The 26,343-nt window shown below is 43.3% G+C and overlaps 1 protein-coding gene across 6 annotated transcripts in view; it reads left to right on the plus strand.

Moving 5' to 3' along the window:
- The first annotated feature begins 3,064 nt into the window (after positions 1-3,064).
- Positions 3,065-26,343, plus strand: part of IFT52 (intraflagellar transport 52) — a 38,074-nt gene continuing 14,795 nt past the window's right edge. Inside the window, exons 1-10 of one of the 6 annotated variants that reach the window (XM_070801715.1) lie at positions 3,065-3,247; positions 5,448-5,575; positions 6,243-6,330; positions 7,271-7,400; positions 7,694-7,769; positions 8,835-8,906; positions 15,238-15,364; positions 18,705-18,794; positions 19,901-19,969; positions 23,984-24,138. In XM_070801715.1, the coding sequence (XP_070657816.1) occupies positions 5,457-5,575; positions 6,243-6,330; positions 7,271-7,400; positions 7,694-7,769; positions 8,835-8,906; positions 15,238-15,364; positions 18,705-18,794; positions 19,901-19,969; positions 23,984-24,138 (926 nt within the window). In that variant the 5' untranslated portion in view covers positions 3,065-3,247; positions 5,448-5,456. Of the gene's footprint in view, positions 3,248-5,447; positions 5,576-6,242; positions 6,331-7,270; positions 7,401-7,693; positions 7,770-8,834; positions 8,907-15,237; positions 15,365-18,704; positions 18,795-19,900; positions 19,970-23,983; positions 24,139-26,343 lie in introns of those variants that run through there. The other 5 variants (XM_070801714.1, XM_070801711.1, XM_070801713.1 and 2 more) reach the window with 5 other exon arrangements.

The raw sequence follows: 26,343 nt of genomic DNA on the forward strand, positions 1-26,343 counted from the left end.
ACAGAGCTTCATATGCATTATCTACCATATGCATTACGCCAGTATTTAGAAATTATTAATCTCATTTTACAGATAAACACTCACTCAGAGATAGTAAGCGACTTGCCCAAGGTCACCTAGCTGTACGAGGCACAGCCAGGAATTGAACTTGGAAGCCGCTGATTCTCGGGCCCTTGCTCTCTCTACAGTCTCCAGTAGAGCGCGCAGTTCTTCGGGCACGTACTTTTTTTGTTTTCTAGCGAACACTGACTGCAAACAGGATTTACGCAATTTTGTACCGAAAGACAGCATCCTCAGGAAGAGAAATCACAAGCACCCTCTTCTCTACTCTTTAACTTTGTAGGGACAGTAGCTGAGAAAAGGCAACAAGAAAGAGTGTGTGTGTGTGTGTGTTTTAAGACCCTAAAACTCTGCACCTGCTGAAGACTGTAACAAAAATCTTTAAGTCTCTGCATTCATCAGTTTGAGCCAGCGAGACAGGTGCATTGCACACACATCCATGCTCCCTCAGGCAGCCACCAAGTGCTCCCCTGGGGAGAAGCCTGGCCCGTTTGTGGTCACCGCCCTCTAGTTTCTCATTTTCGCGACGGCTCTTTCCAAACGCAATTCCTTCGGCTCAAAAGCCCTTCTCCAGCCCTGGCCTTAATGATCTATTCTTTTTTCTCTTCTCTGCTCAACGAGGATGCCTGTCTACCCAGCTCCAGCCCCTCAGAGCTCCCTCAAAACGGTCTATATTTTTTATTTTTAAATTTGTTTTGGCTGCAGAGGATCTTAGTTTCCGCCAATGGGGATCTTTCATTGCGGCTTGCAGGCTCAGTTGCTGCCTGGTAAGTGCGAACTTAGCTCCCCTACCAGGGATCAAACCTGCCTCCCCTCCCTTGCAAGGAGGATTCTTAACCAATGGATCACTAGAGAAGTCCTATATTTTTTATTTTTTGGTTGGATTGACAAGGTCCAACATCCCTAAAGGATCACGCCCCATCCTGAGTCTGGCACTGTGGCGCTCATAGATGCGGGGCTTATCAAACAGAAAGAACTAAGTCGTATTCCCGTTCTCATCATTAAACCTGCCCGCCCTGCAGCTGGATGTCCCCTCTGGTCTCCCAGGAGACAGAAACTCTCATATAAAACAGCGCCGACCCTCCAGTCCCGCGTTCCCAGTACCGCGACCCTTACTGAAGCTCGCTGGAGCAAACCTCCGCCCTCCCGCGGGCCGCCGCTCTGCGCCTGCGCCCTTGGGATCTAGGCTAGGCTTTCCGCACTCCCCGCCGGAAGACTCCACTAGCCTCGTCAGTCCAGGTGGAGCGAAGTTTCGGCCCTTGGTGGGAGGGGCGGGGCGAGGGGAGTCTCTCATTTTTCAGTTAAGTTCAGTCGCTCAGTCGTATCCGACTCTTTGCAACCCCATGGACTGCAGCACACCAGGCCTCCCTGTCCATCACCAACTCCCAGAGTTCACTCAAACTCAAGTGCATCGAGTCGGTGATGCCATCCAACCATCTCATCCTCTGTCGTCCCCTTCTCCTCCTGCCCCCAATCCCTCCCAGCATCAGAGTCTTTTCCAATGAGTCAACTCTTCACATGAGCTGGCCAAAGTACTGGAGTTTCAGCTTTAGCATCATTCCTTCCAAAGAACACCCAGGACTGATCTCCTTTAGAATGGACTGGTTGGATCTCCTTGCAGTCCAAGGGACTCTCAAGAGTCTTCTCCAACACCACAGTTCAAAAGTATCAATTCTTTGGCGCTCAGCTTTCTTTACAGTCCAACTCTCAGCCTTCCTCAGCGATCAATGCAAAGAAATAGAGGAAAACAACAGAATGGGAAAGACTAGAGATCTTGTCAACAAAATTAGAGATACCAAGGGAACATTTCATGCAAAGATGGGCTCGATAAAGGACAGAAATGGTATGGACCTAACAGAAGCAGAAGATATTAAGAAGAGGTGGTAAGAATACACAGAAGAACTATACAAAAAAGATCTTCACGACCCAGATAATCACGATGGTGTGATCACTGACCTAGAGCCAGACATCCTGGAATGTAAAGTCAAGTGGGCCTTAGAAAGCATCACTATGAACAAAGCTAGTGGAGGTGATGGAATTCCAGTTGAGCTCTTTCAAATTCTGAAAGATGATGCTGTGGAAGTGCTGCACTCAATATGCCAGCAAATTTGGAAAACTCAGCAGTGGCCACAGGACTGGAAAAAGTCAGTTTTCATTCCAATCCCAAAGAAAGGCAATGCCAAAGAATGCTCAAACTACCACACAATTGCATTCATCTCACACGCTAGTAAAGTAATGCTCAAATTCTCCAAGCCAGGCTTCAGCAATACGTAAATGAACTTCCAGATATTCAAGCTGGTTTTCGAAAAGGCAGAGGAACCAGAGATCAAATTGCCAACATCCGCTGGATCATGGAAAAAGCAGGAGAGTTCCAAAAAACATCTATTTCTGCTTTATTGACTATGCCAAAGCCTTTGACTGTGTGGATCACAATAAACTGGAAAATTCTTCAAGAGATGGGAATACCAAACCACTTGACTTGCCTTGCAGTCCCAAGGGACTCTCAAAGAGTCTTCTTCAGCACTACAGTTAAAAAGCATCAATTCTTCGGCGCTCAGTTTCCTTTATGGTCTAACTCTCACATCCATACGTGACTACTGGAAAAACCATAGCTTTGACTAGACGGACCTTTGTTGGCAAAGTGATGTCTCTGCTTTATAATATGCTGTCTAGGTTGGTCATAATTTTTCTTCCAAGGAGCAAGCATCTTTTTAATTTCATGGCTACAGTCACCACCTGCAGTGATTTTGGAGCCCCCCCAAAATAAAGTCTGTCACTGTTTCTACTGTTTCCCCATCTATTTGCCATGAAGTGTTGGAACTAGATGCCATGATCTTAGTCGTTTTTATAAGCCCTTAATGAAACTAGATATTAAAGGAGAAAATCCAGTGAGTTTGTCTTTGGCCTAAAGTTAATCCACGTTCTGTCTGGATTTCCCCTCTATCCAAAATAATGGTACAGTCCCGCATAAGCCCCGCCCCTGCCCACCCGGGGCTCTGCCTCCTAGAAGAGTTAGTGGTAGCGGCGTCTTCCGCCAGGTCGTTGGCACGTCGCTCTCGAGGTGGGGCTACGCCCCGGTCCACGCCTTCCCAGCGGGCAGTTTCCCAACCGCCGTTGCTAAGCGGCGGTTACCTGGCCGCGCGGTGCTGGGCGGCGGCGGTTGCAGACGGTGGTCACCGGGCCTCAGGTAAGGCGGATTCCTGCTGCGGTGGGCCGGCCAGGGCGCTGAGGCCTGGGAGTTGGCGAGGGCCTCGGCCAGGTGTCCTCGAGGATGCTGGGCATATCCTAGGGAAAACTGAGGTCCACTAGGGTCCAGTCCTCTTGCCTAGAAAATCCCATGGACGGAGGAGCCTGGCAGGCTGCAGTCCATGGGGTCGCGAAGAGTCGGACACGACTGAGCGACTTCACTTTCACTTTTCATTTTCATGCTTTGGAGAAGAAAATGGCACAGAGTCCGATACGACTGAATCGACTTAGCAGCAGCAGCAGCAGCAGGGTAAAGTAAAAAAGGAGCGCAGATAGAGGCCCGGATCCCAGACCTCAGACGGGGCTCGAATCTGACTCGCCTCCTGCTGGAAGGTTTTTGGTCATCCTACCAAGTGGGAAGGAACACTGACATGAAACCGTGCCGTAACATCCTAGTCCCATCCCCTTTTCCCAGGAATCCTGCTCTTAGGAATTTGTTCTGGGACAAAAATTGTGACAGAAGCAGAAATATGTAAATTGCAGTAGGCCAGAAATAGAAAAGATGCTTATGAATATTGAGTTTATTATGGCAGCCATGCAACCACTAACGTAATCAGAAGGCAGGATATAATGTTGTTTGTACACACTGAAAATAAGCATGGGCGTGGATAAATAGAACATGAAAAGATCATGGGGGGATTTTTTTTTTTTTAACCCGTCAAAATCATTTTAAAGTTAAGTTTGAAGAAGGAAGATGTGGGACTAGCCAGGAAAATTCTAAAAATTCTTAGTAATAGAGGGACTAGCTTTTATCAGCAACACCAACATACCTATTATAAAACTATAGTAATTAAAATAATTGAGACTGAGCAGGAACTTACAGGCAGATAGATTATATAGAATATATAATAAAATTCAATTTTTAGGGATTTATTATATAGGCAAGGTGTATTTTAAATCAGCATTGAAAAGATAGATTAGTGTCAGGCAGCTTTTTAGTAATTAAAACAATAACAAAAGTAATTTTAAACACCAAAATAAATTCCAAATGGACTAAAGTTTAAATCTTAAAAATTATAACATCATAAAAGTACTAGAAGAAAGCATTGTGAAATGTATTTATAACCTTAGCATGGCAAAAACTCTTCTAAATACACGGTGCAATTCAGAAGCCAAAAAGGAAAATGTTAATACTTTTGATTCTATTAAATTTAAAACTATCCGTAGAGCCTGCAAAATTCATCCAAGCTAAACCAAAAAAACTACCAGTAACTAAGTCTAAAAACAAACTTCTGAAAATATTTGTTTCATGATCAACTAAAAAGTATTAAACCTAATAGAAAAATGATCCGCATATGTGAACACAAAAATCAGAAGAAATACAAGTGGCTAATATACACAGTGAAGGATGGTCTTCTTACTAATTTCAGAGTGCAGATTAAAACAATAAGTTTTTTTTTTGCCTATCTTATTTGCAAAGATGAAAAAGTTAAAAAGAGTAGTGTGGAAACAGAAATGTATTAGTGTTAGTGAAAGTAAAAATTAGTTTTTTGTAGGGCAATTTAGAAATAATTTACTTAGCCATTCAATAGGAATTTATTCTGAAGATATGCAAAGTGCACCAAAATGTCATGTTCAATGATGTTCTTAGTACTGTTTTACTAGCAAAAAATTGGGGAGAAAAATAGATGTCCATTGGTATATGACTGATGCCATACATCTTGGTACATCCATAAAATGGAATACTGTGCAGCACTTAAAAAAAAAGTGGTATATAGTGACATGGAAAGATGTGAAAGATACAGGTTAGATGAAAAAAGTGTGTTGCAGAATAGTGCATATGGTTCTATTTTGTGAATAAAACTGTAACTGTGTGTGTGTAAAAAGAATTTAGAAAACTATACTCCACATTTCACAGTAGTTAAGGGTGAGGAATCAGGTTGGAAACATGGTTCCCCATGTGGCAGGGTGATGGCAGGGCAGGGCCATGAGAGTGGGCTGATAGGAAACCCAGGGTTTGCCTTGGGTTTCTGCCGCCATGATTATTTATTTCACTTTCAGCCTTTGGGAATTGTAGGTAAGTTGCAGCTGTACTCCTTTTCTTAATGAATTATAGGAAATAGACATTTATTCCTTTTAGGATCTTTCTTTTGAAATATTGTTTATTGTTTCCCTTTTCTGTCCCTTCTTTTTCCCATAAGGAGGTGACCATGGAAAAAGAGCTTCGGAGCACCATTCTTTTCAATGCATACAAAAAGGAAGTCTTCACCACGAGCAATGGCTATAAATCCATGCAGAAAAGACTTCGGAGTCATTGGAAAATTCAGAGGTGACCGAGTATATTGTTTTCCCTTCTGAGCGATAAAAACAGCTTGCTGGTAATACTGGGAAGTATCCATCTTATATAAGAATGGCATTTGCGGTGGGAGGGGTTCCACTAAACATTGTTCAGAAGTAAATTATTAAACCATCTCTCTTGAAAATTGGCAATTAGCATATTTATTAAGTTGTCCCCCCAAATTACAAGTCAAAAATTATTCTAATTATACATATATGCGTTTTTCAGAGGTTAAAGGCTTTCTCCATATTTTAACTCAGGTCAGTACTTCAGTTTAGGGAAAGGAAAAACCAAAAATATCTCTGAGTGTGTATGCATGGTTTTTCTTAATGGGTAAGGATATGTAGTCATGTGAGCTAATGGTAGAGCTGATTGAATTAGTGGTTGGGGGACTTCTTTATGCTCTAGTGTGGTCTAGTCTAATCTAAGATACCTAGAATTTTGGCTTATAGGTATATTTGAACAGAGGCTGATGACTCTGGGGCAGGCCTATTAGAGAGGAGTCTCACTTTTGAGAGAGTAGCTAGACTAGGTACCTCTAAATCCTTCATCTCTGGGCCTCTGTAGCCTCTGATTCCATACAGTTTAGATGCTAAAATAGCTCATAAATTGGTTTAAATCATGGATCTGACACTTGCTTTTAAAATCATATTTCTAGCTTAAAAGATGAAATCACACCTGAGAAGCTCATTGGGGTGAAACTATGGATTACAGCTGGGCCGAGGGAAAAATTTACCGCAGCTGAGGTAAGAAATATTCGTAAAGAAGACTGGTAGTGAGATAGCTAGGAGAATGGGCTCTGAAATCTTGAACGTAAATTCCTCTTCGCCACTTACCTGTGAGGCCTCAAGGTGGTCACTTCATCTCTCTCTTCATCGTGGAGTTGTGATGATTCATGCAGCACAACAGCTATGGTGTGGTGTGGCTGAGTTTTTGCATGAAAAGTGCCAGACAGACAGTGCAGGCGAGTTCAGTATCAGCCATACCTCTTTGCCATATTTTTGCTTTACAAATAGGAAATTCCATTTAAAATTAAACTATTTCGTAGCTATTTTTAAACTCTGTTTCATGGCTAGACAAAGAATGAGAAATGTGAAACCCAAACATAAATGAGTGAAGATGTAAAGAAATTGGACCCCTTGTGTACCATTGGTGGAGAGGTGAAGTGGTGCAGCCACTGTGGAAAACAGGATGGTGGTTCCTAAAAAATGACAAACAGAATTCTGTGATTCCGCAATCCCACTTCTGGGATATATGCAGAGAATTGAAAGCAGGATCTCAAAGGGGTTTGTACACCCACGTTAATCGAGAGCACCATTCCCAGCAGCCAAAAGACAGAAGCAACCCAGGTGTCCACCACCAGTTGAATGGATAAACCATATGGGATCTATACAACAGTGACTTGTAATCTTCCTTTAGCTAGTAGTTTTCCACTTGTGCTGTCCAGATAGTCAACTGGGAAAATGTCATTTCAGTTTGAGTATTTTGGAGCTTTATGCTAATGACAAATATGGAAATCCTATTGAAACATAATAAGTTTTATGTTTTCTTAATATAAACTTATATTTAAGTGCCTTTACAGATTGGAAGTGTTTCTTTTTCAGCTAGTTAAGATCTTATTCACAGTGTTTTTGACAAAGGTCTTTGGCATAAATTTATAGATTGTTTTTTTTTTTCTTTGTGTAGTTTGAAATCCTAAAGAAATACCTTGATGGTGGTGGAGACATCCTTGTGATGCTAGGAGAGGGTGGGGAATCCAGATTTGATACCAACATTAACTTTCTCCTAGAAGAATATGGAATCATGGTTAATAATGGTAATTATTATTACTATTTTATTAGAGGCAGTAACTTCCTATTTATTATTTATATCGTAGTCCTCTGGGCCTGATAGTACAATGGAGAAAGCCCTGGGCTGTGAGGGTGCACGGTCCTGCATTCTGACCTCCCCAGCAGTCTCACTTTTTTGGTGCTTAGCTTCTTCCATGTATGAAATGAGAGTGATTGGAATACAGTTCCAGGATTCCCTTCAGGTCAAAATTTGTACGTGTCTATAATATCAAACTTACTTCTAATCTAAGATGCACCACTTTCTCTTTTCTCCCTAAAGATGCTGTGGTTAGAAATGTGTATTACAAGTATTTCCATCCTAAAGAAGCTCTAGTTTCCAATGGAGTCTTGAATAGGTAAGCATATCAAAAGTGGAAATGACTTTGCCGATGACTCTCCTCTTTCCTCCGTGACTCTTCCCTTCTATCTTCTCACACATTGTTTTCTCCAGCCGTTTTCCTTTCTTGCCTTTTTGTTTTATTTTATTAAATGATAGTTTATTGTATTATATCACTTCTCATCCATCAAATAATATTACTCCCATCTTTTGAAACCCGACTCCACATCACCTTTTGACAGAATATATTCAATTTCAAGTAACAGAAAACCCTGTTCAAATGGGATTAAGCAACGGGGAGATTGTATTGATTCATGTAATTGAAAAGCTGAGAAGTTGGGCGTGCTTTGGATATGGACCGACAGATCACAATGTCATCAGGACTCCAGTCCCATTTCTCTGCAGCTCTCTTGGCTCTGCTCTCCGGTGTGTGTGGACTGAATCCTTCTAACGGTTCCCAAATTGGTATCTTCATGCTACGTGAGTTAGGGCAAGAGTGCAGGCCTTGGTTCCAACCTGCTTAACAAAAGTAGACCTGAGGTGTGGTCTCTTTGAGCTGACCTAGGCCACGGGCTCATCATGAACTGGTCGCTGTGGCAGAGGGCATCAAAGGCCCGGGGTCATATTCACCCCTGGAACCAAAGATGAAACTCGTTTTTTTCTCATCCATTGAATCCTAAACCATAAGAGCTTTGAGAAAGCAGGAACTGAGTGCGTGAGGGGCAACATCAAGGACCCTCTGGTCCCCGTGTCCAGAACAATTCATTCCACACTTCCACTTGCCAGGTATGTAGGGTCTGAAGATCCAGAGTCTAGAATACAAGGCAAGAATGTGGGTCTAACACATATTTGAGCCCTTTCCTCAGGACTCAAGAAAGAGCAACTAACTCTTACATTTTCATATTAACTTTTGCAAACTTCCAGAAGAGATAGAAGTGTGTAGGAGTACTTTTAATTTTTTTAAGAATTGTATTTTGACTGCACAGTCCTCGTATCTGATTGAAAGTTATATTAATGAATGGAGTGTGAAATCCCTACATTTTGTTGTTGTTGTTTACTAGATTTTAATTCGTTTTTCTTCAAGGGAGATTAGCCGGGCTGCAGGGAAGGCGGTGCCTGGAATCCTTGATGAGGAGAGCAGTGGAAACAACGCGCAGTGAGTGTGTTCCCCAAGGCCACCTGAAGAGGGCAGAATTGTCATTTGAAGAGTTTCCTTTTTCAAAATGAAACCATTTTCGTTCTTGATTACAAAAGTAGTTCTCATCAAAAAACCAGTTTGATCAGTTCAAAAGGAAGAAAATAGAACCCTCCACTCTAACTAAATCCGTGCCCTTCTCCCCAAAGATAATCCTTCTAAACAACAATTAGATTTAAAAATCTTTTTTTTCATATATAAAAATAGGGATAGGTACTTTATCCTTTTAATAATGACTAGATTCAGTTGGATGTATCCTAATCTAGCCAGTCTCCTCTTACTGGACATTTAGGTAATTTTATAACATTTTGCATTAATAATACCACCTAACATTTAATGAGCACTTACTGTGTCGTAGGCATGGCATGTATTATTACTTCAGTTAATCTTCACAGCAGCCTCTAAGGTTATTGACGAGTTAACAGAGAGTGTAGTTGCCCAGGCTCACTTGACTAGTGTCGGAACTGAGTTTCGGTGCTAGGCAGTCTGCTCCAAGGCAGACTCTTAACTTCTTTTCCTTATTTTTATTATACACAGTTTGATGTTGTTGTTGTTCAGCCCCCAAGTCGTGTCCAACTCTTTGCAACCCCAGGGACTGCAGCATGCCAGGCTTCCCTGTCCTCCACCATTTTATATTAATTGTCATAAATAACAAAGCACAAAGTGAACATCTTTGTAGGCACAGTTTTTGAGCACTTATGCTAGTATCTTAGTAGGCCAGATTCTTGGCGTTTAAATTTCGGGGTCACAGATGTTCCAGTTGATGCATTGCCAAATGTGGTGCATTGCCAAATCACCCTCCAGGCACGTGTAGCGTTTGTGGTCCCTACGAACATCCCTTTCCTCTCTTGCCAGCATAGAATATTCTACTGAGAAATGATACCACTTTATTTTCAGGTGTAGTTCTTGGATTATGAATAGGATGGCCTTCAAAGTTTATTGACTGATTGTGTTTATCCTGTGAATTTCCTATTCACGCATTTGATCTGTTTTCCTGTTGATGGTATATCTTATCCATTTACAAGACCTCCATTGGTTGCAAGTATTTTTCCCAGTTTATCATTTTACTTTGGGATATTCTGCCCCATAAAAGTTGAATGTTTTTATATCATTAATGCATATTACAAACCTCTAGTAGTTAAAATACTGTGATACTAATTCCAAACTAGTGAAAAACAAAAAATTAGACCCAAAATATATGGAAGATAAGGGTTATTTTATAGTAAAAGTGACATTTCAGATTATTGGGGAATGAATGGTATAATTTTGGCTAAAATGTTTTTCACTTGGAAAAACATTTCTATTTTCATGCCACATCTCAAAATGTATTTCAGATGGGTTAAATTTATAAATATTAAAAATCAGACCACAACAGTACTGAAAGAAACGATAAGTGAATGTTTTATAATCTTAGAGTAAAAAAAAACCTTTCTTAGTATGAAACCACAGTAAAGTCATAAAGGGTAAAAATAAGTAGCAACATATAAGTTAACATTTTTGGACATTTAAGAATCACAATCTGATTCTTGGTAAAGAAGTAAAAGAACTGTGGACTTGGATTTAGAAGGATTTAGAAGTTTCCAATTTCATGCCTTCCTTGCAGGGTGGCCCAGCACAGAGTGACTCTTAGCTGTAGTTGCTATATCTGTGTACTGGGGACGATATGAATCTTAGCTGTTGGGAAACTCCAGCGAGGCATACTTGCAGGAGTGCTTGTAAGGTATGAGGCGTGTAACTTACCTGCTGTCAGAGTCTCACTTCCTCAGTCTCGTGAAGGGCAGATGGCAGATTGTTCCTTTCCTGGGTTATCTCGGAAGCAGAACCGTGTCTTGAGAGGCTCTGAGGTGTGGATAAGCAGCCCTGCTTCGTGCTTTGAAATCTCTTAGCTGTTGGAGTCTCAGGCTGTCCTTTAGCCCCGTGTATTTTATCACTTGTCTTTTTCCTTCTCTTACTCTGCTGTAGCCACCCTGACTTTGTTTGAATTCCTTAAGTATGCTAAGCTCTCTCTCACCTTAGGACCTTTACATATCTGCTTCCTCTTCCAGGAATACACTTTCCCAGCTAATCTTACTCATTCACACATCTTAGGAGAAGTCCTGTATTAGTTTTGGGGGTGGGTGTTTAGCCTTAACACTTAGATGAGATCAGATCAGCTCAGTCACTCAGTCGTGTCTGACTCTTTGCGACCCCATGAATCCCAGCACGCCAGGCCTCCCTGTCCATCACCAACTCCTGGAGTTCACTGAGACTCACGTCCATCGAGTCAGTGATGCCATCCAGCCATCTCATCTTCTCCTCTTGCCCCCAATCCCTCCCAGCATCAGAGTCTTTTCCAATGAGTCAGCTCTTCACATGAGGTGGCCAAAGTACTGGAGTTTCAGCTTTAGCATCATCCTTTCCAAAGAAATCCCAGGGCTGATCTCCTTCAGAATGGACTGGTTGGATCTCCTTGCAGTCCAAGGGACTCTCAAGAGTCTTCTCCAGCACCACAGTTCAAAAGCATCAATTCTTCGGCGCTCAGCCTTCTTCACAGTCCAACTCTCACATCCATACATGACCACTGGAAAAACCATAGCCTTGACTAGACGAACCTTTGTTGGCAAAGTCATGTCTCTGCTTTTGAATATGCTATCTAGGTTGGTCATAACTTTCTTCCAAGGAGTAAGTGTCTTTTAATTTCATGGCTGCAGTCACCATCTGTAGTGATTTTGGAGCCCAGAAAAATAAAGTCTGACACTGTTTCCACTGTTTCCCCATCTATTTCCCATGAAGTGATGGGACCAGATGCCATGATCTTTGTTTTCTGAATGTTGAGCTTTAAGCCAGCTTTTTCACTTTCATCAAGAGGCTTTTTAGTTCCTCTTCACTTTCTGCCATAAGGGTGGTGTCATCTGCATATCTGAGGTTATTGATATTTCTCCCGGCAATCTTGATTCCAGCTTGTGCTTCTTCCAGTCCAGCGTTTCTCATGATGTACTCTGCATATAAGTTAAATAAACAGGGTGACAATATACAGCCTTGACGAACTCCTTTTCCTATTTGGAACCAGTCTGTTGTTCCATGTCCAGTTCTAACTGTTGCTTCCTGACCTGCATACAGATTTCTCAAGAGGCAGATCAGGTGATCTGGTATTCCCATCTCTTTCAGAATTTTCCACAGTTTATTGTGCTCCATGCAGTCAAAGGCTTTGGCATAGTCAGTAAAGCAGAAATAGATGTTTTTCTGGAACTCTCTTGCTTTTTCCATGATCCAGTGGATGTTGGCAATTTGATCTCTGGTTCCTCTGCCTTTCCTAAAACCAGCTTGAACATCTGGAAGTTCACGGTTCACATATTGCTGAAGCCTGGCTTGGAGAATTTTGAGCATTACTTTACTAGCGTGTGAGATGAGTGCAATTGTGCGGTAGTTTGAGCATTCTTTGGCATTGCCTTTCTTTGGGATTGGAATGAAAACTGATCTTTTCCAGTCCTGTGGCCACTGCTGAGTTTTCCAAATTTGCTGGCATATTGAGTGCAGCACTTTCACAGCATCATCTTTCAGGATTTGGAATAGCTCGACTGGAATTCCATCACCTCCACTAGCTTTGTTCGTAGTGATGCTTTCTAAGGCCCACTTGACTTCACATTCCAGGATGTCTGGCTCTAGGTGAGTGATCACACCATCGTGATTATCTGGGTCGTGAAGGTCTTTTTTGTACAGGTCTTCTGTGTATTCTTGCCATCTCTTCTTAATATCTTCTTCTTCTGTTAGGTCCATACCATTTCTGTCCTTTATCGAGCCCATCTTTGCATGAAATGTTCCTTTGGTATCTCTGATTTTCTTGAAGAGATCCCTAGTCTTTCCCATTCTGTTGTTTTCCTCTATTTCTTTGCATTAATCGCTGAAGAAGGCTTTCTTATCTCTTTTTGCTATTCTTTGGAACTCTGCATTCAGATGTTTATATCTTTCCTTTTCTCCTTTGCTTTTCACTTCTCTTCTTTTCACAGCTATTTGTAAGGCTTCCCCAGACAGCCATTTTTCTTTTTTGCATTTCTTTTCCATGGGAATGGTCTTGATCCCTGTCTTCTGTACAATGTCACGAACCTCATTCCATAGTTCATCAGGCACTCTATCTATCAGATCTAGGCCCTTAAATCTATTTCTCACTTCCACTGTGTAGTCATAAGGGATTTGACTTAAGTCATACCTGAATGGTCTAGTGGTTTTCCCTACTTTCTTCAGTTTAAGTCTGAATTTGGCAATAAGGAGTTCATGATCTGAGCCACAGTCAGCTCCTGGTCTTGTTTTTGCTGAGTGTATAGAGCTTCTCCATCTTTGGCTGCAAAGAATATAATCAATCTGATTTTGGTGTTGACCATCTGGTGATGTCCGTGTATAGAGTCTTCTCTTGTGTTGTTGGAAGAGGGTGTTTTTTTATGACCAGTGCATTTTCTTGGCAAAACTCTATTAGTCTTTGCCCTGCTTCATTCCGTATTCCAAGGCCAAATTTGCCTGTTACTCCAGGTGTTTCTTGACTTCCTACTTTTGCATTCCAGTCCCCTATAATGAAAAGGACATCTTTTTTGAGTGTTCTAAAAGGTCTTGTAGGTCTTCATAGAACCGTTCAACTTCAGCTTCTTCAGCGTTACTGGTTGGGGCATAGACTTGGATTACTGTAATATTGAATGGTTTGCCTTGGAAATGAACAGAAATCATTCTGTCGTTTTTGAGATTGCATCCAAGTACTGCATTTCGCACTCTTTTGTTGACCATGATGGCCACTCCATTTCTTCTGAGGGATTCCTGCCCACAGTAGTAGATATAATGGTCATCTGAGTTAAATTCACCCATTCCAGTCCATTTCAATTCGCTAATTCCTAGAATGTCGACATTCACTCTTGCCATCTCTTGTTTGACCACTTCCAATTTGCCTTGATTCATGGACCTAACACTTAAAGTCTCATCAAAATGTCAGTCTGATTGATTTCTTAGTAATAATAAAAGAAATAGAGGCATATAAATAGCTTGACAGTTTTCATCTTATAAGCGACCATTCTCTTTGCTTTCTTAAGAATTATCTCCCTTGAGTGCACTTGGGAAAGTGTGGGAAAGGGTGGGCCCTGACATACACACAACTGTTTCTCCCTTTTCTTCCTCCTTGGCAACTGTTCACTTCCTTCTGCTCCTGCTCTGGAAATCCTGGGCTGTAGCCCCCTTACTGGGATACTGTTAGGTTCGGGGTAGAAGGAAGAGAATGGGCAATGTGGGGCAGGTACCTCTTCTCAACCACGATGAGACATAGAAGTCATAGCTGTAGGTGAGGCTTTACTGAAGGGACAGGGAGAACTGACACAGGAAGGAAATAATTGAAAACTTAAGCTAAAAAGAGTGGTCTAAAAGAAAGAAAAATTAAAATCTTCATAGGCAGCTCTTCCTGGGTATTCCCTCTGCCCGTTCCTCCCACCTCCTGCCCCAGTTTCTAATTATATGCTCTGCTTTTAAGATTCCTGTTTCTCTCCATTCTGAGAACACTTCTTTCAAACAAATACTTTGGAGAGCTCGTTTTTCTTTTTGGCCACATAGCATGCAAGATCCTAGTTCCCCGACCAGGGGTGGAACCCTCACCCCCTGAATTGGAAACGCAGAATTTTTACCACTGGATCACCAGGGAACTCTCTCCATTTTTCTTTCACTGAAACCCTAGCTCCTCCTGCAGGGCCTGGCCTCACCCAGGTGTGCACGCCACCCTTAGCCCCTCAGTCCCACACCTTTTCCAGGAGTACATTGCCCAACTACTGATTCACTCTGGGTACTCACAGTCTTTGCTAGAACAGTGTAGAGTAGAGGGGGTACTCCAAGACTGGTCTGTGTAGAAGTGTCCAACGTGGGATAAATATACGCCTGTATTCGTATAAGCCCTCAGCCGCTCCACACCCCTCCAGTGGCAGACATTCGTACCTGGCGATAACACCAGTCAGGTTTATGAGGGGGAGAAAACTATGTCTGCAACGTGGTTCCCCAGAGCAGGCTCATGTGTAGTTCTGGTTCAGTTCTTAGATGAAGCCTCCTCTTCTTCCACTTCTTCCATAGGGACTACTTTATTTCTTTCTGTTATAATCATTTACGCATACGATTGTACATTTTTCATTTATATTCACATTTCCTAAAATGCTTCATTAAACTTAGAGCTATACTGATTTTGAGGTAATAAACCAAAGCTTATAGAAGATTTTGATCATAACTTTCTCAAGAAACACTGAGATTATCTTCAAAAACTTTGCTATTGAACACCTTGAACGTTTCTTTCTTTCAGGGCTCTCACCTTTGTCTATCCTTTTGGTGCCACGTTGAGTGTCACGAAGCCCGCAGTGGCTGTCCTGTCCACAGGCTCTGTCTGTTTCCCGCTTAACAGGCCCATCCTGGCTTTCTATCACTCGAAGGTACAGCCTTTCTTAGATATGGGTGGGTGTGTAATTTTTATTACTGAAATTGTGAACACTACTGTTTCTATAGGGGTTTCATATACTGTCTGTCTCTTTTTTGGGGGGGGTGGGTCGGGGGAGCGCTGCACCACTATGCAGGATCTGAGTTCCCCAACCAGAGATTGAACCCGGGTCCCTTGCAGTAGAGTCCTAACTCTGGTCCACCGGGAAATGCCTATATTTTCTCATTGGTCTTCACAATAGTCCTGTGAAGTAGAATTGCACTGAATTACATTTTACTTATGGGGAAACAGTGGTCATTTTTGGAGTCAAGACCTAAACGTAGCTCTTATTATAAATCCAAAGCTTTTCCAGTGCAGCATGAGGCTGCGTGTAGTACAGCTGCCTCTGACCAGCTCTCACCCTCACTGTAAGAGAATCCATTTAGAGGAAGGTTGATTAAGCAAACTGCACCACAGAATTGTGCTGCTTGTATTTTAGTGCATCCCAGGAAAACATTCCAGGAGACTCATCCTGGAATGTTATCATCCTGGAGTACATGCAAGATACAGGTTCAGGTGGCTTGAGAGGGCATCATCGTCGTCCTCATCACCCCATGTATCCACTGCCTTTTAATTCATGTCTGTTGAACCCACCTTCATCTGTCTACCAAGACGTGGAATTCACCAGTGACCTCCCAGTTTTTGTCCAGAGACCCACATGTCTGTAGTTTAGCAGGATCCTATTTTTCTTTATGGGACCTAGGTATTACTTTTCCTTCTCATATTTAAAATTTCTGACATCATTTTATTAGGAAGTAAATAAATGTCTATACTGTGCTTGAAAGATGATGTTTAGACAAAATTGGTATAGCTATTATGGCAGTTTAGTCTCCTAAGCAGAGAGAAATATTGTTTTAGAATTAAAGTGTTATTAAATGATTCAAGATGCAGAAATGACTAGTTTACATGAAATGTCTATTCAGAGACACAAAAGTCATGAGACACCATCTTAAGGGGCCCCTGGTATTGTATGTAATACCAGAGCTTTGATTGTTTTTAACTAGGCACAGAGATGTTACCTGGCTTAATCAGTGGACTTTATGGAGCATCTGGTGGGTATACTGTTCTGTGCTAAGTGTGGCGTTTCCTCTGGAACTCATGAGATTATCATCTGTTCATTGCCTAGCTATTTAAAGCCCATTTTCTCCTCCTAATAGGCTTTCAGTCCTGCCTTGTAAACAGTCTTTCAGAGAGGTTGCTGCCTGTCACTCTTGTTGGTGAGATGAGGCAGTGATCTCAGGGAGGAGCTCCACCTGGACCCATGAGCAAGGTCAGGCCAGCACTGGAGGGTTCTGCCTGCTTGCCCAGGGCCGTTGCCTTCTCTGGGCTCATCACAAGACTTTCTAGGTCTTCAGTTTACTGGGACAGACTCATTAACACTGAGGGAGCAAATGGTCCTTGAGTAAACATATGCCTATTTAATTGGAACAAGTTATAGACAGATGCTGGAAAAGGCCACTGAAGACAATGGTATAATCTGTCAGGACAGAATAAAAGGATTAAAGAACAATCTACAGTCTATTTGAAATAAATGAAGTAGGGAAAAGAAAATACAGTCGACCCATGAACAGTGTGGGGGTTAGAGGTGCCGGTCGTCTGCATGGTGGAAAATCGTGTGTAATAGAGCCAGGCCTCCATCTGTGCAGTCTGCTTCTGTGAATTCAATCGACCGTGGACTGTGTTGTACAATAGTATTCACTGTTGAAAAGGTTCACTTGTAAGTGAAACCACGCAGTTGAAACCCATGTTCATTCAAAGGTCAACTGTATATTAAGGAAAAGATAAATCTGTGAATAGAGGTTTATGTATTGACTTAGCCTGTGGGGATTCAAATCACAACCCAGTTCATCCAGTCATTTCCCCATTCTTTCTCTAGAATTCCACCCAGTTAATTTCCTATTCTCAGTAACCGATCTGTTTGCAGTGGTTATGGTGTAGAAATCATTTTATTTTTCCTATGAAGCATTTGCTTTTCATGTGGGACCTTTCAGAGTTTGTTTTGCAAATTTTGTTTTATTTGCAGAATTTGTATATTTGTCTCCCAACATCTGTGGCTTAGGTGTCATTCTTTTTCAGTACCATTACAACTGTGTCTTCCTTGTATGTGACTTTGCTAGAAAGTCTGATTTCATTTTGTATTTTTAATTCTGTACTCTTTTTTTCTTATGACAAAATAATATATACTCGGTAATTTAAAATACAGCTATGGAAGGATTTCCCTGGTGGTTCAGTGGTTAAGAATCTGCCTTCCAGTGCAAGGGATGTGGGTGTGATCCCTGGTGAGGGAACTAAGATCCCACATGCTGTGGGGCAATGAAGCCCGCCTGATCCAGAGCTCATGCGCCACACGGAAGACTGAGCGCAGCCACAAAATACACACAGAGATGGAGGGAAAACATGCTGCTCTCGCACTGTTCTGAGGCGGGCCAGGTGGAGATCGTGGTCATTTTCTCCTGCTTCTGCTGGTGCTGCATTTTTGTTTGTCTCACAGGCTTTAAACTCTCTACAATTGATGGTATACTTTTTTTTTTTAACCTAATGTTGTGGCAGATGCATTTTTCCAAGTTAGTGAAAATGCTTTCTGATATATAACTTAACAACTGGGAGGTTCCATTGTTCTTAACCGTATTTCTGGGTGAATGTTTGGATTTATTTCTGATCTTCTGTAACTATTACTGTAGAGGTGTGCAGAGTGTCTGCTGTATTTTATACTGCGTTGCTGCTTTTGTTGGCAGTTTCAGCACCGTGTCAGAGACTGTCACTGAAACCTGACCAATAGTTTACAGTCACTTTTTCTTACTTATTAATCTTATAAGGAAAAGTACTTTGTTTTTTGTTTAAATTACTAATCTTAAAGTTTTTTATTATTAGCTAGTCATTTCTTTTGTGAATTTTTCATGCTTGTGGGTTAGTTTTCTGTCTCTTAAACACTTTTTATGGTACTCCTAAAATGTCTAAATCTTTACAGATTGTTTTTCAATTTGTTTTTTTTTATTTCCCTTTAAGATTATGATTTTCATTTATAATTTCACTAACTGGGAAAATACTGTCGAACAAATTTACATTACTTTCTGTTTAAGTCAGATAGAAGGGTACAGAAGCGTCTAAATTGAGAGGCAGGTTGGAATTTAGTTGTTGTCATAATTGACATTTCTAGACCATTAAAATACCCATGTAAACTGACACATGTTGGTGTAGAAGACATTTGCTCATGTGATTGTGAGGATAAGTGTTTGGTGACTAGGATGCGCGTGGTCCATTTGGGATCTGAATCACTGACCCTGCTTTGTCATCAGCAGAACCAAGGTGGGAAGCTGGCAGTGCTTGGCTCATGTCACATGTTCAGTGACCAATATTTGGATAAAGAAGAGAACAGCAAAATCATGGTAAGCTCTTTTCTTTTGTCATATTAATGAATATTGTACACGATTTTCATGTCATTTAAAAAATGTACTGCTGAGTTCATCTATTCATTTAAAACCAGCTCTTCAGAGCCCATTCTGTTCCAGGCACTAAGGACACGAAGGTGAGTCAGGCACAGTCTCTGCTCTGCACAAGTGCACAGGACATTGAGGGAGACTGAGAGATGAGGGAGGTCAGTGCAGAGGGATGCGGCGCGTGTCTCCAAACTTGCTGCCCGGGCTGGGAGCCTCCCTGGGGAAGCAGGGAGGAGCAAGCCCATCCAGGGCCTCGTGCGTGGAGCCTTGGAACTCAAACTCTCTTTGAAAAGCCACGGCGAGCCCTTGTAGAGAGTCCAGCAGCTTTGGGCATAGTCAGGTCTTTGGGTGTGGAAGAGGGAAGGGAGAGGGAAACATATGGGCAAGGAGGGGCAAGGACGTGAATGAAGGCAGGGAAGGGGTGAGTGGGGGAGGCACTGGCCAGCACGAGGAGACTGTGATGGGACTGGCTGCTGACTGAGGTGGGAAATGAAGGAAAGGCATGGCAAGTGTGAGGGGAACATGCCCTGGGAAGGATGGCAGGGTGCTGGCCAGAGCTGGACTTTGGCGTGATGCTGGTGGCTCTCTGACCAGAGGGAGAAGATGTTCCTTCAGCCTTAAGGATTGTTGTTGTGTTGAGAGATTGATTGAAGATCTTGTTTTTATAGAATCCACATGAAGTTCCATTGTCTTTAGTCACATTCTGGGACATCTTGCTGTATTCTACTTTTTAAGTCCAGACTGTCATCAGCACATTATACAGGGATTGTTTCAGAATTGTGAACACATTTTAATAGATTTGGGCTTGTGGTTAAAGGCTTGAGTGCCCAAAGATAAATGGTAAATTTCTAACAATAAAAATGGCACTAGAGTGAGAAAGACTTTCAAGTTTTTATATGATTTCACCAAGACAGGGGCGACTGCCCTTTTTCAAATCACTGCTGTATAGTCTCTTTCCTGCCATCATTTTTCTTGATTGATTAAATTCTCTAGTCCTGCCTACAGCTTTCTCAAATACACAGTGTGTAAGTCTGTGTTTTTTTTTTTTAATTTAGGATGTTGTTTTCCGGTGGCTCACAACAGAAGACATCCACCTAAACCAGATTGACGCCGAGGACCCAGAGGTAGGAGGCGGTAAATTACTTAACAACTTTGAAATGAAAAATGGGTCCAGCTTCTCAGCACCACTTCTAAGAGTTCCAAAAACCTATCTATCTCTTACCTTATCTGTAAGACAGATAGCAAGAAATGATGCTTTTTGGCAAGACGAAGCCTATGCTGTTAAAAAAAAAATCAGTAAATTATTAGTCATAGAATTCAGTGGGGTGGGAGCCTCTGTCTGTATATGTAGTAACTGGAACTTAATATATGCTCTCTGGCTGAAACTTTCAGAATCAGTATCTGTAGAGAAATACGTCTTCAAAACTATGAAGGATATAAAAGTACTTTTTCATAAAGAAACAAAGATCATCAGAATTTAAGTTTTAAGCTCCAATTTGGTTGCCTTTAGGAAGAACAATCCTAAAGGCATTATGATAATACTTCATCAGACATGGGAGAGTGGAAAGACCACTTCCCTAGTAGTCTGGTGGCTAAGACTCTGTGCTCCTATCGCAGGGGGCCTGGGTTCAGTCCACAGTCAGGGAACTAGATCCCACACGCCGCAAATGAAGTTTCCTCGTGTGGAACTAAGACCCAGTGGAGCCAAATAAATATTAAAAAAATAAATAAATAAAAGGCCAGCTCTGGACTGGGAACCAGTAACTGCATTCTCGGTCCCACTCCACCATGAGCCTTGAAACCTTAAGTGGGTTATTTCTGACCTTTTTTCATCTTCATTTTCTCATTAGTTTTGGGGCTACCAGTACCTTTCTCACAGGGTAATTATGAGAATCATAATAATAAGTGAATCAACATAAATTTACTTGTTAAACTGAAGTGTATAAAAGGGCTATACATCTATCAAGACTGTTTTAAAAACCTCTTGTATTGGTTATATATTAATACCAGGCCCTATATATCATATACGTCCACATAAATCATTGTTTAAACCGCACTACAGCCCTGGCAAGTAGATGGTCTTATTCTCTTTTTATCAATGAAACTGAAATTCTGCAAGACTGTAATATGCCCAAAGAGCCAGCCAACAGTTACAGAGCCAGGAACCAAACCCAGGGCTGCTGACTCAAAAGTCTACTCCTTCTTCATTTACCTCTGTGTTTCCTAACTGCTGACCTGTCAGGAAAATGATTTTTTGGCTATGGGTAGCACAAGGTAACTGGAGAAGGCAATGGCACCCCACTCCAGTACTCTTGCCTGGAAAATCCCATGGATGGGGGAGCCTGGTGGGCTGTAGTCCATGGGGTCACTGGGAGTCGGACACGACTGAGCGACTTCACTTTCACTTTTCTCTTTCGTGCATCAGAGAAGGAAGTGGCGACCCACTCCAGTGTTCTTGCCTGGAGAATCCCAGGGATGGGGGAGCCTGGTGGGCTGCCGTCTATGGGGTCGCACAGGGTCGGACACGACTGAAGCGACTTGGCAGGCAGCACAAGGTAGCCAGAGACCATCACCGATGGCCTGTGCCCTTGGCTGAGGACTGATTTGGCTGGGAAACCTCGGGCTGACTCAGGTTCGGAAACATGAGAGCCTCACATCTAAAATATCGCTTCAGATGGAAACATGAAGTGTGGGGCTGTTGTGCTTAAATTTCTCCTTAAAAGTAATGTAAGCCCCAAAACCAAAGAATTGGGGTAAAGCCAACCAGGAATTGGCTTTTCAGGTTTCAGAGGACCCAGCTCTGAGTGGATGATGTGTTTGGCAGCCGCCAGCCCTAGTTAGAGTGTTGTGTGCCGAGGGAAGCAGTGCTAAGAGGTGTTGTGTCTGCTCCAGTTCCGTGTGGCCGCCTTGCTCTTGCTCAGTTTCTGTCAGTCCTGTTTTCTAACCGAGGAAACGGAAGTGAGTAAAGTCTTCAAGGTTCCCACTTAGATTAATCCCTGGCCGAGCCATTGTTCCTGGGTTGGGAGATCCCCTGGAGAAGGGAATGGCTACCCACTCCAGTATGCTTGCCTGGAGAATCCCATGGACAGAGGAGCCTGGTGGGCTACAGTCCATGGAGTCACAGAGTCAGACACGACCGAGTGACTAACACGTACTTAAGCCATTGTTAGTACCTGCTTCAGTCTGATTTCAGAGCCTGTGCCTTTCTGCTGTTCTGTTCTTCTCTCTCTACCGTGTGAGACACTGGGCTGGTTCCAAAGCAAAGCCTCAGTACAAAGCCAGAGGAGGGGAGTGTTGTTAAGGCCTTCTTAGCTCTAAAACGGTGCAGTTTCACATACCTTCCAGGTGGGAGACCTGGTGGAAAATGTCCTTTGTCTTGTAAGGCTTTGAAAAGTAAGACACTGAATCCAGTAACATGACACAGTGAGAAATACTGAAAATCTTCCAGGTGGCGCTAGTGGTAAAGAACTCGCGGGCCATCGGAAACATGGGTTCAATCCCTGGGAAGATCCCTGGAAGAGGGCACAGCACCCCACTCCAGTATTCTTGCCTGGAGAATCCCATGGCCAGAGGAGCCTGGCGGGCTGAGGTCCGTGGGGCTGTAGAGTGGGGCGCCACTGAGCACCCTCTGGGGCGGCGTGGCCCGCATTCCTCCCTGTGCTGGGCACGCGTCTGTGTCCTGCTCTTGCCTTCATCTCTTCCCTGGTAGAGGGTTGAAGCCTCTGCATCGGCCAGATCAGGCCAGGAAGCACATTTATTTGTTGATGCTTCCCCTTGTTTCTGGTCTAAAAAGTTTAAGGATTGGGGAAGTTTATGATGCTTGGGATATAGAAAAAAGTGCTCCTGTTTGACTCAGAGTCTCACTGACATCAAGCTCAGACACCTCTCCCCAAGCGCTGGCAGTGGAGAATGTGTAGCCGTTTGTTGTGAGTTCAGAGAGCAGTTTTTCAAACTGTTACCAAGTTAGCCTTGTTAGAAGTCCAGGTTAAACGCAGTTCAAAGGGAAATTAGGAACACACAAACTTCCGGTTGCCAGCATGCATTCATTTAAACTTAAATTTATTGCCTGGCTAGGTAATGTCTTCCCATCATTTGAAATTCAAGAGCAGGCACACTGAAGGCTCTCCCTTCTGCCTTTGCCCAGCCACCTGGTTCTCCTCCCCAGTGACAACAATCTTAGCAGTTACTCATATGTTATTCCAGAGACAGTTTATACAGAGATAAGCAAACGTGTGTGTGTATACTCTCCTTCCCCCTTGTTTTACCAGACGGTCCTATATGTATGCTATGTGTATATACTGCCTAGCACCTCGCTTTTTAAATATTATGTCTGGGAGATTTTTCCATATTGTTCATAAAAAGCTTTCTTTTGATTGTGTTTTGGAAGCTGTACTGTCCATTGTTTGTACTGCGGTGTACTGACTGTGGTATACCTATTGAGGGACATAGGTTTTCCTGGTCTTCTGCTGTAACCAAGGTGTCATCACTGAAGGTTCTCAGCAGGGCTGCAGGCATGTCCGCAGCTAGGCGAGAAGAATTAGGGCCTAGTGTCCAGGGAGGGGTAGTCTGTGCCGGGGTCACACGTGGTTCATATATAGGACAGGAGAGAAAGCAGAGTATACAGCACATACGCTGGTGGCTGGAGAGAAGATAGACTTTGAAATGGGAGCTTGTGGATTTTCTTTTATGGTTGCTTCTGATTTCTCACTGAACTAGAAAATAAGGTCACCAAAATTAAGAAAGGGAAAATCATTTTAGTTGGTGGAAGTAGCAGACAGAACTGCCTAGGAGAATGGGAACAGGGGATGAACTTGAGAATTGGGTTGATGACTGAGCCCTCAAGATCACAAAAAGGAGGAGAGCCATCCAGCAGGGTCACGCATTTCTCCAGCCGTGTCCAGCTGTGTGCGTGCCAGCCTGCATCGTGGATTTCTCCAGCGCTGGCGTTTACCCAGGTGACCTTGGTCCTTCTTTCCACAGAAATGGGCATATTTAAGGTTTGGCTGTCAGTAAGTGTAATCAGCAAGATGTTTTAGCAAGAGAAGAGAAATATTGCAGATTCAGACCTGAGGCGTTGGAGACCAGACAGTAAATCCTAGCCCCTGCTCTGCTGAAAGGAACCGTCTTATCACTTTCAGATTTCCGACTACATGATGCTACCCGACACAGCCGCCCTGTCCGAGCGGCTGAGAGTGTGTCTCCAGGAGGGCGATGAGAACCCACGGGACTTCACCAGCCTCTTCGACCTGTCCCTTTACCAGCTGGATACGACCTCCCTCCCGAAGGTCATCAAGTCAGTACTGTGGCTCTCCACTGCTCTGCACTCCATTCTGAGTGTTCGTTCTGCAAACATGAGCCTGGGGCCAGGAGATAGGGTCACAATAAGTGTGGTGTACAAAACGTGTTCTCAGACCTGTGATGAGGTCAGCCGGGACAGCCGGGGGATTGGGGCGGGACTTGATGCAGAGGAAACTGCCTGCAGTTATCAGCCTCTGCTGTGTTCCAGGCTCTGTATCAGGCATTTAGAGGAACCAGCTTGGCCTGCTTTGCCCGAGACTTTCCTGGTCTTAGGACAGAGAGCCCCACGTCCCAGGGACCCACTCAGTGAATCAAGATGGTTAGTCATCCTGTAAGCACACCGCGTTGTGCCTTCTTTTAATGCTTTCGGTGGTCCTCTGAGTTACCTGCCTCATTTTTGGTCGAGGAGTCTGAGGTTTCTTGGGGAAGGATTCTCCCACATTGGGAGCAGGGATTTCAAGCCAGGCCCGAGTGACCTTCAGGCCAGTGCTGGACCCCATATCATTGCCTGTGCTGTTGTTTTTTGCCTTCTCTGTTGGATCCCTAAGGACAGAGGCAGAGACTAACGTTTTTGAGCATCTTGGGCCTGGCACAGGATCTATCAATACATCTCTAATAATAAACCAAAGGCTGAAGGCACAGCTACAGATGCCTGTCTAATGTCCTGTCCCCTGTACTTAGGTACAAGGTCACCAAGTACTTCTAGAGCTCCGACTGTGCTGAACATTGTACCTCAAGTGTAGGGTTTTATGGAGGAGACGGACAGAAGCTGTGATGCAGGGTTATCTGCTAAGTCGCTTCAGTCATGTGCGACTCTGTGCAACCCCATAGACGGCAGCCCACCAGGCTCCCCCGTCCCTGGAATTCTCCAGGCAAGAACACTGGAGTGGGTTGCCATTTCCTTCTCCAATCCATGAAAGTGAAAAGTGAAAGTGAAGTTGCTCAGTCATATCGGACTCTTAGCAACCCCATACACGGCAGCCTACCAGGCTCCTCTGCCCATGGGATTTTCCAGGCAAGAGTACTGGAGTGGGTTGCTGTCATGCAAGTGTATGTTCCTCGGTTCTTTGTCTCCTCACAACAAAGATTTGGAGCGACGGACATTAAAGCCCTAGGTGCGTCACAGCTCTTGGGTCTTGGACAAACCGTGCTACAGCTCTTAGGCAAATCAGTGTTACAGCTCCATTTTTATTTATAAGATAGCAGGAGAATCCAAGACTTGAAGAGAAGAGAGTGGAGGAGTGCGTGGGGAGGGAGAAAGAGAGAGAGAGAGAGAGAGAGAGAGCTCGCGCATGCACATGGAAGAGAGAGTCCGAGAGAAAGTGCTTTGGCTCCTCCTTTTATATGTTTTTTCCTCCACCTGGGCCTGCCCTATGCAAATTGGGCTTAGCCAGGAGTGCTGTTTGTTCTGCCTGAAGTTTTCACTCTGGTCCTCGGACCTTCCTTTGACCTTCCTTGTCTTTTAGCCACCACCATTTTGGACTCCTTTTCCCTAGTCTACCTACCTAACATTCCCCCCTCAAGAGATGGGAGGCCCAATTCTTTGGGAATAGGGGCATTGAGGTCTTTCTGGCTACTTCCTGCTGAACTGGGGTGGCGAGGGGTATTGGGCCTCCCCATCTTGCTATAGTCTCAATCCTCAGAGTCCTTATAGCAGTGTCCAAGGGTGTGTGATATTTTCCGTGGTCAGCTGTAGTCTTATATCTTTGTTGAACTGGCACTGCATGTTGTAGCTGGTTGACCTGGGCAGAGACAAAACAGGTTAGACAATGGACAGTACATGGAATAATCATAGGCATCATCAATATAGCACAACAAGGACTAGTAGGGACATTGGTCAATTTTAAACTCACATCGCCAGGATAGCTCAAGTCCCTCCTTGTTCAGAGATCAGAAGATCTATCTCCTGTCTTGGAGTACATTCTCTGTCAAGCTGTGTTGGCTCCTTAGAGTTATCCTGAGAAATCTTATCCCCAGAAACCAGATTTCGAGGGTCTTCATTAGAATGGCACTCACTGGTAGTTCTGAATAGGTATTTGAGATCTCCCAGGGGCTCACAGGTGTATCGAGTGTCCTCTTCTGTTTTCTTCTACAGCTTGACTCGTGAGTAGTGAATCCAGGAGTCATGTCCTGGTACCTTGACTGCTGTGGGGGTAGAAAGTATTACAGGGTAGGGGCCCTTCCATGTGGGTTGGAGTTG

This window comes from Bos indicus, chromosome 13 (assembly GCF_029378745.1).
Source record: "Bos indicus isolate NIAB-ARS_2022 breed Sahiwal x Tharparkar chromosome 13, NIAB-ARS_B.indTharparkar_mat_pri_1.0, whole genome shotgun sequence".
NCBI classification, from domain to species: domain Eukaryota; kingdom Metazoa; phylum Chordata; class Mammalia; order Artiodactyla; family Bovidae; genus Bos; species Bos indicus.